At 31.5% G+C, this 14,200-nt stretch overlaps 1 protein-coding gene across 2 annotated transcripts in view; it reads right to left on the reverse strand.

The window, feature by feature from the left end:
- The window catches only part of BRINP3 (bone morphogenetic protein/retinoic acid inducible neural-specific 3), a 398,700-nt gene that overhangs the window by 198,729 nt on the left and 185,771 nt on the right, over positions 1-14,200 (reverse strand). Inside the window, exon 3 of one of the 2 annotated variants that reach the window (XM_011934194.1) lies at positions 1,879-2,069. The exons of the other annotated variant lie outside the window; for it this stretch is intronic. Coding sequence (XP_011789584.1) covers positions 1,879-2,069 — 191 coding nt within the window. The remainder of the gene's footprint in view (positions 1-1,878; positions 2,070-14,200) is intronic. 2 annotated transcript variants of the gene reach the window in all.

The following is a 14,200-nucleotide window of genomic DNA, read 5'->3' on the forward strand; positions in this document are numbered from 1 at the left end:
AGAGCCCTTATTTTTAAGAAAATACGCAAGAACTACAGATAATAAACCAATAGCCAAATAATTAAAATAATTTCACATAATAATAAATGCAGTGAGAAATGTAAATCTGATCATGAAATAGTAGAGAACAATGGGGTTCACTGGGCACTACTGATGAAAGTGGTCAGGAAAAAGCCTCATTGGAAAAATAACATTTATGTAGAAAAATGTGACATGGATGCAGCTGGAAACCATCATTCTTAGCAAACTATCACAAGAACAGAAAACCAAACACCGCATGTTCTCACTCATAGGTGGGAACTGAACAATAGATCACTTGGACTCGGGAAGGGGAACATCACACATCGGGGCCTATCATGGGGGGGGGAGGGGGGAGGGATTGCATTGGGAGTTATACCTGATATAAATGATGAATTGATGGGTGCTGACGAGTTGATGGGTGCAGCACACCAACATGGCACAAGTATACATATGTAACAAACCTGCACGTTATGCACATGTACCCTAGAACTTAAAGTATAATAATAATAAAAAAAAAGAAAGAAAAATGTGAACATCATTGTGACTGTGACTGAAAAACAGAGCATGAGGAAGAGGTGAGAAGAGGCCTGAGTTTAAAGGTAGCATCCATCAGATCATTGATGTAAGGTCTTATAAATCATAGGGAGATGCTTAGATTTGATTTTAAGTGGCCGGTTCTAGGTTTCAATTAAAACAGTGAATATGAACTGACTCAAGTTTTTGAAAGAGCTGTGTGGAAAACGGACCATTGGAGTATTGCAGGAAAAAAGAAAAAGTGATGATGTCTTGGTCTAGAGATGCTGGAGAGGAGGTGAGGAAAGAGTTTGATGCTGGAGGTGGGGTATATACCGGTGTAAAAAATTGACATGACTTGCTGAAAGACTGGGCTGGCAGGTTAAGGAAAGACATCCTCTAAGGCTAAAAAATGAACAAATTGCCCTTTGTGGCACCATACCATTGTTGTGAATCAGCCTGGCTATCTTTGGTAAATTCATTAAGAAATTGACAAGAAAGCAAGGATTCACTGTTTTTGTGGCTTTCCTATTGAATTTTGTACACTGTTCTTCATTATAAGAAAAAGTAACATCTATTTCTAAATGAAATTGTGGGACACTATTTGAAATCAAACATAAAATTAAAAATATATGTAAATATTGGGATATTTTTTAATTTTAGGAAAATGTCATATCTTGCTTATTACACATTATCTCCTAAAATGTCATTTAAGTATATTCAAAATGCTAAATCATACATCACTATGAAAAAGCCATATCTGTATGGCTAAATAGTATTTAACCATATCACACAATAGCTTCCTTAATTTTTACAAATGTATACACTGATCGAGAAAGTTACATTTATTCATTTCTACTTTCTTATGCGTCGTAATTATTTGTTTATCACTTTTTCTGTACCAGCTACAATCTGTATCAACTACAGTCAGAAACACTAAAATGGCGCTAAAAATTTAATTGTAGTTATTTAACACGTACTCCAAGAAACCTTTCCTTCTCTCTATAAATAGAATTGATGACCCCACCTGTGACTGCTTATTATTCATGTATTTCAAATAAAAGTTTCCATATGACCTTAAGAGTGCAATAATTATGTCAAATATGTGTATGTTATTAGATTGTAAATAGCTTTCATGCAGAAACTAAGTAATATTCATCTGCTTCACAATTGTGAACACTGTGTGGGACATTTAATAATCACTCAAAATGTGTTGGGTAAATGAATGAATGAGTTCTATAACTATTCATACTGTAGCTATCTGGATTAATTAACACTTTTCTGTGATTTATACAGTTTTATGCACAAGCACACACAGGCACAAATATGTTCAAAGAGCCGTACCTCCCAGAGTAGCAGATAGCAAGAAATGTGTCCCATATTTCTTGATAAGGTTTTCTGTGATTTGCTGAAGGGTAGGTCGACGTCCCAAAAGTCTTATGTTGCGGAAGAATTCAGGGGCAAGAGGCAGAGGAGAGCCAAGGAAATTTCTTCTCTCAACTGCAAGGTTATTTACTTTCCAGCGGCCAAACTCCCTGAAAAGCAAATTTATTTTTATTCATAAATGCGTAATCTATCTGAATGTTTTCATTTGAGAAGTTCACTTGGTAGTTTAGCTGGGGTCAGTACATTACAATTACTCTTGCTTGTAATACTATGTTGTGTGCTATGAGTAGGAAAAGCAATATTTATAATTTATTTAACTGGAGTGAATACTCTAAAACCAAGTCATGTAAAGAAAAAACAAGCCACTTAAAGTGAACAGCTTCCACCGAGATTTTTTTCCCCAAGAAAATATGTATTCATAAAAATGACTTTATTATGCCTAGAATATGAATATAGAGTTACAAAACAATAACAAAATAACTAAGGTATTTTTTTTTTCATTTTCTAAGGTATATTGAAAAAAAAAGAATGATTTATATTCATCACCCTAATGATTTCCTTTCTCTATTCACTTTAGAGTGAGAACGTAAAAATCCTCAGGGGTATTAAGGAGCGACAGAACTTTAAAAACATCATCAAAAGATAAAAAAAAGATAAATTTTTATTTTAAATAATTATGGTTTACAACATATTTGGAAACCCAAATTCAGCTATTGCAGTTTCTCAAGATGCAAAGTGGTTTTATAGATAAATTTGGCCAAGTTAGAAAAAATGAAAGATATGGTTATACAAGATTTATACATTTTTTAAAAGAATTTATATATTTACACTGAGATAAAATCAGCCTGATAATAAATTAGAAAAGAATTACAGTAAACTGGGTCTGATTTTTTTTCTGAGAATTGGTCCGATAAAATTCTCAAATGTCACCCACAGAGAAGAACATTTTACTAGGCTTAATACTTCAGGTGTGTTAATTCATATTTATAAAATAATCAAATAAAATGTTGATTAAACACTTTATACACATGTGCCATATTTATTTATATTTTTCTCCAAAAAAATGCTTGCAATGTGCCAGGCTCAGTGCATGATAAGAAATTCATCTACTGATGAGACCCATACTGTCCATCTGAAAGTAGCCTTCTCCTTTTGGAGAAATGTTTAGGAATAAATTTAAAAAGACAGAAAATTAATTTTTAAAAGTTTTAAATTCTGACATTTACTGAGAGATACACGTACAGACCACTCTGATGAGAAATATGACTATATAAAGTGTGGTCATATTTTACATTACATGGCCAGAGAGGGTAACTCTGCAGAGACAACAATTAGGCAATATGCGAAATAACAATAATAAATCGCTTGGTGCAAGGAGGCAGGAAAAGGATTGATGCAGAATAATGAGGAACAGTGCACATACTTCCAGGACAAAGGGGCATGACCCTGACAGTTTCTAACTATGGATATTTAGTACTTGTGGCACACATTTGACAGTCAAACAACTCATTTTTGTTACTAATTATATGATCAGAATCACTTTTGAATCTAGGGAAGACTTTGGCCTGAACATAAATTAGAAGTTCTTTCATCTTTGAGAAATTCTTGCTGTTTCCTGTAAGAATCAGCTCATCTAAACAGTTTTAATTAGCGTTTTTCTACCACGGGTTCTCAAACTTCAGTACCTATTAGAATCACTTGGAAACTTCACGGCAGATTCTGATTCATTAGGTATTAGATAGGAGTTAGAATCTGCATTTTTAACAGACATGCTAGTGCTGCTCTTCTGATGACCATACTTTGAATAAAACCACTGATATATACAATTTGGTATATTGCCTTTCAGACTCATCAAAATGCCATCTTTTCAGTAAATATAGGGCTTTCATAGACTGAATTTATTATAATGTTCCCTCAAAATTGAGTAAGAATGTCTTTGTTATCTTTATAAGTTGATATAAATAAATTTTTATGCTATTCACTTCTATAATAAAGTTACTTAAATCTGAAGTGTAGGTACATAATAGTACATGTATAATATATAAAACGCATAATATTAAATATATGATATATAAATAAAAATTTAAACATTGAAAAAGATCATTTGAAACAAAATATTTAAGTCCTAAAATTTGATGATATACCTCAAGATATATAGTAATACAAAACTTCTAAGAAGATATTTGTATACCATGATCAAAATAATATTTGCTCATTAATTCAAACATTTATAGGCTTACTCTCATTTAATTTTTTAGCTATTGTAAAATGCTTGTAATTTAATCAATAGAGAATAACACAACTTTACCTTAAAGCTGTGACATACATTTTTCAGTGGTTTACAGTGCTAAATTTGTTAACTCAAATATATTCATAGATGAAGATACAATCTAAGTGAAATAAGTAGACTAAAAAATCCAAGATGATTGATTCAATGGTAATATTTTATATCCTGTACAAATGCTTTCTAAAATGCTGAAAGATTTTCGATACATGCTTTCCTAAAGATTTTCTAAAATGCTGAAAGAGTAAATACATGCTAGAAAAGTGCAATTCTATCTTTTTTAACAATTAGTAAATATACAAATATAAATCTATGATCTATTCTGAACTGATGTATTTATGACTTTCTTCATTTTGTTTCTCTCAAATAAGAATAATAGACATATTACAAAACAACTAACACAAATTACTTATTTTATGAAATCAGTTTACAAGACTATAATACTACAGAATCAGCTATTCGAAGAAAATATTGTCTACTCTTTATTATCAATTAATATTATTGTGCATGTTGCTGGCAATACAGATGAACATAAGAAAATCTATGACCTCGAGGGCTCAAAGATTATACAAAGATAAAATATGAATGAATAAATTACAATTCAAAGGCTTTAGAGTATTTTCTGTGAAAAATACAATTGTATAGTAGCTTAGTTAGCCCAACTCCTCTACCCCATTTATCACTGTTCTTTGATATGAATAGACCTAATCCAACTCACTTTGGATATGTTTTCTCTGAAGATCCTAAGAAGGCTTCCTGAACAACTTTCCAAAGAGCCTTCTTCAGCTATCAGGTGCTTTTTACTCACTCAGTATGTTAAATTTGTAGTCTCACTTCGCCTTCTAATATTTCAAATGATAAAACACTTTGCCACCCCATCTATTAATCTACTATATCGGTCATGCAAAAAACATAAAGGAAGAACAAACTCTGGGGACATCGCCAAACTAAAACTAATTTAATAACTAAGTAATTATAGTTACTGTTAATAACTAAAGAAAATTATTTTCTTAATATCAAGAAATTCATCTTCTAGTATTCTCCCCATATTTTCATATAAAGCATAACGCAAAACACCACACCATTGTGTATATCCAACAAGGTTAGTTTGTGTAGAAAACATAAATTTCAAATTGAAATCTAAGAGAGCTCTGATTTCCACTCCACATTTGGTTTGCATTGTCGTGATACATGATCACTGTTACAATCTTCATAAAGTGTTGCTGGAAACTGAGATAAAATAGCAAAATAATCCTAAGAAGTGGTAATATGAATACTTTAAGTAAAGACAGTCATCTCTGGACAGCCACACTGTAACTAGTAAACATTAGATATGAATCAAAATTCCCAGTGTCACTTTTTCCTCAACACAAGACATTTACTGATGACATTTTAAGTCACTGTGGCCATGTGGCTTACTTTGGCGAAGATTTGTGAGCATGTATGTAAAACCTGGTCCATAAGCCCGGGACGTTGATTAGCAACTATAATCAGAATAGCTATGGTCCACATATATCCCTAAAGCTTAACAGATGAACAAGTGAATGAACTGAAAATAAATTTTGTCATATAAAGTCATCAAGATTATGGGAGGCTGAGGTGGGAGAATCATTTGAACCCAGGAGGCAGAGATGGAAGTGAAACGAGATTATGCCACTGCACTCCAGTAAAGATTATAGGATTATTTTATTTGCTTATTTTCTAGTAATATAATCTAGTTTATCATTACTGATGTAAAGTTTTTGACTCTGGGAAATATTAGGAAGGTAATAAGGAGATAACGTCTGTATATAAATTGGAACCTAAGGGGTGCAGATTTTTTTTTTCCTTGTTTCCTGAAGATAAGGTTCACCTCAGTTACAACTAGATCATGCATTCATTAAATGCTGGAAAAACAAAGCAATGGAGTGCTGAATTAAAAACATGCTGTTGGGTGTAATTATCATAATGAGAACATTTTACCTAAAGGCATCTCAGGATTTCATCCAGATGCTTTATGTTTATATTAAATAAGAACATTGTTGTATCTAACTAAGTGTTGTATTCAACTTGGAACCTTCACAGAACGTAACTATCTTCCCATCATAACGTTTGAAAGTCTTTCAATTAAATAGGCACAATCATTAGAGTTTAATGTAACTCAGTCCCTTTCAAGGCACCACTGTTTTATGGAACACACATATGGGTTATAACCAGTTTAACCAGAACATTACTTTGAAAATATTTTTGGGGAGCATACTCTAAGGAGCCTCTATTGGTTTATTAGAGTTGTATGTTTGCCTGCTAAAAATTCTGATGTGCAATCATCTATTATGTATTTCCACACAATATTTATTTTTCTACAATGTTTATTATAATTGTATCCCTACTCAGCTTATTAAAAAGGCTGGAAAATAAGAATGACATCATCAAATTTCAGTTAAATGCCTGTCACATAATTGCCACATTGCCATTAACCCTTTCTTATTAGCATTTAAATATATACAAATACACAAATGTACTCAGTATATTTAAAATATATTGACTGTCATGATTTCTTTAAAAGTGCACACATATATTTGGTTTCCCCAAAACACAGAATTTGCCACTGTTCATATTAGAAATTTTGTATTAAATACCAATGAATAAGAAACCCAAAATATATTGACAAAAGCAGATGATGCAGTAACTGAAAAGATTTACCTTTAACTGCTAATTTCCACTAAACAAAGTTGTCTAACGTCCTAAGTGCTATTATTACGTTACTTCTCACATGACTGTATTTGTTGGCTAGTAATTTTATTAATAACCATTAAAATTTTCAGACACAACAGAATCTTAAAATAAATATATTACCTAAGCATTCATGTCTACTGGGAACAAATTCAAAACAAAAATCATAAATTAAGTTGTCAAACTTTAATAACAATAACATTCTAATTACATCTGTAAAATCATACGGATCTTAAGAAATGGCACTAATACCAATATTGGCTTCCCATAATTTTATTGAGTAACTGTGATATATAAAATTGATTTTTAAAAGCATTTTTACCAGCTGGGCACAGTGGTTCATGCCTGTAATCCAAGCACTTTGGGAGGCTGAGGCAGATGCATCACTTGTGGTCAGGAGTTTGAGATCAGCCTGGCCAACATGGTGAAACCCTGTCTCTACTTAAAGAAAAAAAAAAAAAGAAAAAAAAAATAGCCAACTGTGGTGGTGTGTGCCTGTAATCCCAGCTACTCAGGAGGCTGAGGCAAGAGGATCGCTTAATCCGGGGGGTGGAGGTTGCAGGGAGTCAAAATTGTGCCACTACACCCCAGTCTGGGAAGCAGATCGAGACTCCATCTCAAAAAACAAAAACAAAAACATTCTTACCATATAACTTCAACATCTCACAAATGACACTGTTTTCCATTAGGCTGGTAAAAGGAAAATGTTTCAAATAGCCTGGATGCCTGTAGCACTGAAGCTAGTGTTTATAAAACAGCTAAATGCTCAGTAATTAGCAAGATAAAAAATCCACTCTCCATTTAGCCCCTTGATACATCAAACTTTTAAAAATAAATTTAATAGCATTAGAGTTTAATTTTTTTTTTAAGCTTGAGAAAAAATTTTAGATGATGCTGGAAATTTAGCAGAATGAATCTATGCAAATAAAATACTGGGGATAAAAGTCCAATCATAAATATAACTTATGTAAAGTATTTACATGTAGGATTTCTGAGAAGCACTGATTAATGACTTGTATTTTGAAAAAGCTGCCAAACTCAAAGTAGACTACAGAAGACAATTAGCATGACTGCAATAAAAACAACTGCCATGTCAGTAGAACAATAAGAATTAATAGTAGTTGTAACCTCATGACTATCATTGAAATAAAAAAGATGAAGATGGGGCTACTGAGAAAGTGTTAAAGGATTTTCCAGTTTATGGCTGATTATGCACACTTCAAATTCTTAAAATATGTTATAATTTTAGGACTCTGAAATTACTGAAAATAATTTAATTTATGTTACATAGTTTTAAATCACTTTCATCGCTTAATAGGGTTTTATGAAACTTTAAGAGAAATACAACATAGACGCAAGTATATATGATAATATAGAAATTGATTATGCTTGTTTAAATTAAATCACATTTTGAACACTTCTTAGCAAAAGTTTTGTGTAAAAATATACAAACATGCTGTTAATGATCTTCTCATTTGAATAAAGTAAAATATGTAAGAATTTTGCTTAAATTTTGCTTTCTAAAGTTTGATAGTATAGTTTTTTATTACAAATATTATATCAAGTTATCAAAATTACTGCTTAATTACATTCATATAATAATACAGATTAGGTAGCTATTGATCAGTGTAGACAAGCCAAGAGGCACAGACATATCTGAGATAAAATAAAATAAAATATTTAGTCTGTTTTTTTCTGATAAAAAGAGAAACACTGACTTATTTTATTTTAGCATTTATAGTTACAGAAGTAATTCATTATCTTCATTAATACATGAAAAATTTTGCATTCATAAATACATTTTATTATTTTAGCTAGGGAATTTTAATTTTTAAAAGGAAATGAAATTAGGAGTGAAACTGCTGAAGTTTCAAATCCTATCCTCACCAATTCAATTCACAAAATGTAAAGCTTTCTGAATGTTTGCATGTTCATAACCTCAGTGGTGTAAAACACACCACATCTATGATCATAGGTATAATAAAACTGATACTGGGGACATTTTCAGGTAAAATGTGTAAAACTTAACTACAGAGGTACAGAAAACATGGATTACTTCTTAGTAATTTTTGGTACATGTAAATTTGTGAAGTGGGTTTTTCGTGCCAGGATGTTAACTTTTAAAAATACATAAATATCACTGATTAAGGTAATGAAATTGTATAGAATTAATAAGTAAAAATTTACAAGAGAATTTATAAATAAAATCACTCAAAGACTATGCACATCACCATTGTTGTTTCAGGTAAAGACTAGTAAGTTAAATGCTCATAAAGATAGCTAAATGGGAAATAGATATCTGTTAATGAAAAAATAATGTTTGCTGACAATTTCTTCAATCATATAAGCAGTATTTCCTCTGAGACTTCTTTATAATGATACCACATCTACCTTAAACATTGGGTCAAAGATTTTTAAATCATGGATTATGTGAAGGTAACTAATCAATTATATATCTGAGATTACAATAAATTACAACTTCAGGTATCGCTTCATTTCAAGTTACATGAAGTAAGAAGTCAAAATGAAGAATTGTTTTTAAAGAATAACTGCATTTTTAGTGACAATAAATATAAATTGCCCATCTTTTAATAAATTTTTTCATAATAAAGATGAGTTTTGAATAATAACCCAATTCAGTAGAATGTATATTTTTCCTGAAATATGTCTTAAAATGTCTTAAAGAGAATTCCTTTTAAAATATTATATTTTCCCACATAGTTGAGGCAAATGAAAATGTATTGCTGCAGGTCATAGACTTTAATATACAAATGATTTATTTCAACATGCTCTTAATTTTATGTCTTTCATATATACATCGAATAGGGAGACTGAATATGGTACTTTATGACAAAATAAGTTTTCAGAAAAAGTATAAACTTAAGTTTACAAGGTATAAATTTTTTATTCCCCAAATTATAACCTTTCGGTTTGAATCAGGCTTGATGGTTAGAATACAATTTTACATACAAACACTTTATAAAATATCACCTGGCAATTTCACTTTCTCTGGATATCACTGTCTTGTATGGATTGCAAATTGAGACTTGCTATCTAGCAAGCACTTGGTCTTACCACCTCCTTTTGGGGATTTATATAATATAAACTTCTTAAATATTACCTGCTTTATATGAACTTCAAAGACAATAATAATATGTGGGAACTGCCGTCTTTTCTGCTCTACCATACCTGTCTCCAATTAATTCAGGTCCTCCTGTTATATGGCACAATTTTCTTTTCCTTCTGTGAACTTAGTTGTGTCACTCTTTGATTCATGTTTCACGTAGATGTGAATTATTTCTTCTTATAACCATTGTATTTTTAAGACTCAAATGAATGACCCATAGTAGTCACTCATTAAATACACTCGGAATCACGAAATGAGTAAATATTCTCATGTGAGCTAAAATGAAATAGCCACCTACGTATGAAAAAGAATGAGGTTTCCTACTTGTTAGTATACACCCTGACTAAAGTTCACAGAAAATCAAGCTCAGTAGAGGAATATATTTCTCAATTATCATCTTTGAGGGTTCATGTGACTAGGACAAATTAAAAGTTAACTATTTGCTCTAAACTGAGAAGCACTAATCATATGTAAAAACCTACTTCCACTGATATCTAAAATATATGATATCTAAAATATATATTGGGAAGTTCAGAAATATGCTACCATTTCCTGCTAGGGCAGTAAAAAGTATAGTTGTGGTACTCCAAGCATCTTACAGTTAATACACTTTGAGAAGAGCAACCCAGATATTTCAAATATAAGAAGATTTTTAATTTATCTTATCTGTGCCAGCCATAAGGCAGTGGAAGCACATTGATATAGACAAGTTCAGTTTTCATCTTTTATGGTAAAAATAAATATATTTGACTAGTTTTCTCCTATAAACTTTAAAATGTAATTTTTCACTGATTAGCAGTCAATAAGTTTATACGTTTGACAGGCAAAAAACAACTTTCATACTAGTGATCATTAAACATCTTCTGGCAGATAACTTTTACCTAATCATTGAAATTGAAATGATAGTTTAATTAGACTTGTTTCTAAGCGATCAACCTATGAATTTTAAACTATTGCACTGAGACGTGTGCTCTCTTTATCCCCTTTTGATAAATGACAGAAGATTGTTAGAAATAAATTCTCCGAGGTCATATACCTAGCAAGAATTTAAATCCAGGGAGTCAGACCTCAAACCTAATGACATTAACTCCTTTACAGATTGATAGCAACTTTGATTGAAAGGTGGTTATTACTGGTAATGTATATCTATAAGAGTGTGTGTGTGTGTATATATTTGTGTGGGAAGCATGGAGGGTGTACAGGAGAGACAGGGAAAGATATAGAGCATAAAGAGGGAGAGGAAAGAGAAGAAACAGATGAGGTTGAGAGAAGTTTATTCATTAAATGGGGAGGAATGTGAGAAATAGTAATATATATCAAACAGAAGCAAAAAGCCAAGCATAGATTAATCATTTATTGTCCTGACTAGCCACCCAGGCAACAGAGAATGTAAACCTCTACATGGCAGAAGGACTTAAATGGCCTTTGAGACCATTTCACATTTCTTGAAAGAGGAATTGTAGGAAGTGAATGATTAAAGAAGTTTATAATCAATTACTTTAAGAGGTGATATAGTATAAACTCTGAGCTCACGGTACAGAGAATGCAAGCACAGGCAACAAATGCATAAATAGATGTACTGGATTACAACAAAGTTAAAAGCTTCCAAACAACAAAGGAAACAACAGAATGAAAAGACAATATACAGAATGGGAGAAAATAAGGGGTTAATATCCAAAATATATAAGATACTAAAATAAATCAATAATAAAAAATAAAACAAATGAAAATACCCTGATTGGAAAATGAATGAAGGACCTGAATAGATATTTCTCAAAAAAAGATCCAGAAATGGCCACCATTTTAATAAAAAGTATTCAAAATCACTAATCATCAGGGAAATGCAAATTGAAACCGCAATGAGGTATCACTTCACTCCTGCTAGAATAGTTATAATTAAAAAAACAAAAGTCAACAAATTTTGGCAAGGATGTGGAAAAAAGATAACCCTTGAACACACTTTGTGAGAATGTAAATGAAAACAGCCATTGTGGAGAACAGTTTGGATATTTCTCAAAAAATAAAAATAGAACTACTATATGATTTGGTAATCCCACTACTGGATATATATACGTATTTATATGTTGAAGAGATATCTGCACTTCCATGTTTATTGCAGCATAATTCACAATAGCCAAAGCATAGAATCAACCTGTGTCCATTAGCAAAAGAACAGATTTTAAAAGATAGTATGTGTACACAATAGAGTACTTATCAGCCATAATAAAGAATGAAATAATGTCATTTGTGGCAACATGGATGAACCTAGAGGACATTATGTTAAATGAAATAAGCCAAATACAGAAGGAAAAATTCTGCTTGACCTCTCTCATATGTGAAATCTGAAAAAGTTGATCCCATAAAAGGAGAGAGTAGACTGGTAGCTACCAGAGGATGGGGATATGGAGTCGTGGGAGATTTTGGAAAATGCTGGCCAAATGATACAAAATGACAGAAGGAATAAGTTCAAGAGGTCCATTGTAGAGCATGGCAATTGTAGTTATTGGCCATATATTGTATTCTTGAAAAGGAAGTGATCAGCAAACCTAAAATACTGATGAACCTGAAAAACTTATTATGGAGAGTCACTCTACATGACAAGAAAAAATATAAAATAAAAAAATGACAGCTGAGCAGTGGCTCATGCCTGTAATCCTGAAACTTTGGAAAGCTGAAGCTGGAGGATTGTTTGGGCCCAGGAGTTCAAGAGAAGCATGGGCAACATAGCTTGTCTCTCTACAAAAAAATTAAAAAAAAATAGCTTGCTCTGGTAGCATTTGCCTGTAGTCCTATCTACTCAAGAGGTTGAGAAGCGGAGGCAGAATCACTTGAGCCCAGGAGGTCTAGTCTACCTTGATCTCTGATTGCACCACTGCACTTCAGCCTGAGTCACAGAGCAAGATCTTATCTCTAAATAAATAAATAAATAGAAACGTAAAGTCTATTTTTGATGGGCTAATTTTTAGCACTTCTTTAATCTTTGTACTCACTATTGGTTTATTCAGGTTTTCATTTAATTTGTGATTCGATACAGGTAAGTTGTATTTTTCCAAGAATGTATCCATTTTTTCTAGGTTTTCCAATTTGTTAGCATATAGGAATTCATAATAGTCTCTAACAATCTTCTGTATTTTTGTGTTATTCATTGTAATGTCTTATTTTTATCTTTGATTTTACTTATATGTGTCTTCTTGTTCTTATACTACATAAATGATTGTTTATTTTGTTCATCTTTAAAAAAATATATTTGATTTGTTGATCTTTTGTAATATTTTAATCTCACTTTCATTTATTTCTGCTCTAATCTTTACTATTTCTTGTCTTTTATTGATTTGGGGATTGGTTTGTGTTTGCTTCTCTACATTTCTTGGGGTTCATCATTAAGTTTTTATGTGAAGTCTTTTTGCTGTTGTCTTAGGCATTTATTGTAATATTCTTCTTATTCCTGCTTTATCTATGTTCCATACATTTTGTTATGTTTTGATTTCCTTTTTATGCATTTTAAGACATTTTAAATTTTTCTTTTTTAATTTATTTATTGATACATAAGTCATTCAGTAGCATGTTGTTTTATTCCCAGGTATTTGTACAGTTTCCATCATTCCTCTTGTTAACTGACTTCTAGTTTTAGTCCATTATGGTCAGAAAAGATACTTGATATGATTTCAACTTTTTTGAATCTCTTGAAATTGTTTTGTGTCCTTATATATCATCTATCCTGAAGATATTCCGTGTGTTGATGAGAAGACTGTTTATTCTGCAGCAGTTGAGTGAAATGTTCTGGAAATGTCAGCTTTATCCATTTAGTCTAGAGCATCGTTTAACGTTGATGTTTCTTTGTTGGTTTTCTGTCTGAATAATGTAAACATTGCTGAAAATGGGGTTTTGAAGTCCCCTACTATTATTGCATTGAAGTGTATCTTTCCCTTGAGATCTATTAATGTTTGCTTTACATATTTGGGTGTTGTGGTCTTAGTACACATACATTTACTATTGTTATATCCTGTTACTGAATTGATGCTTTTATCATTATACAGTGACATTCTTTCTCTGTTTTTATAGTTTTTGATTTAATGTCTATTATATATAATGTAAGCATAGCTACTCCTGCTCTTTTTTGGTTTTCATTTTCATTTCATGGAATACACATTTCCACC

This window comes from Colobus angolensis, unplaced genomic scaffold (assembly GCF_000951035.1).
Source record: "Colobus angolensis palliatus isolate OR3802 unplaced genomic scaffold, Cang.pa_1.0 Scaffold132, whole genome shotgun sequence".
Lineage (NCBI taxonomy): Eukaryota > Metazoa > Chordata > Mammalia > Primates > Cercopithecidae > Colobus > Colobus angolensis.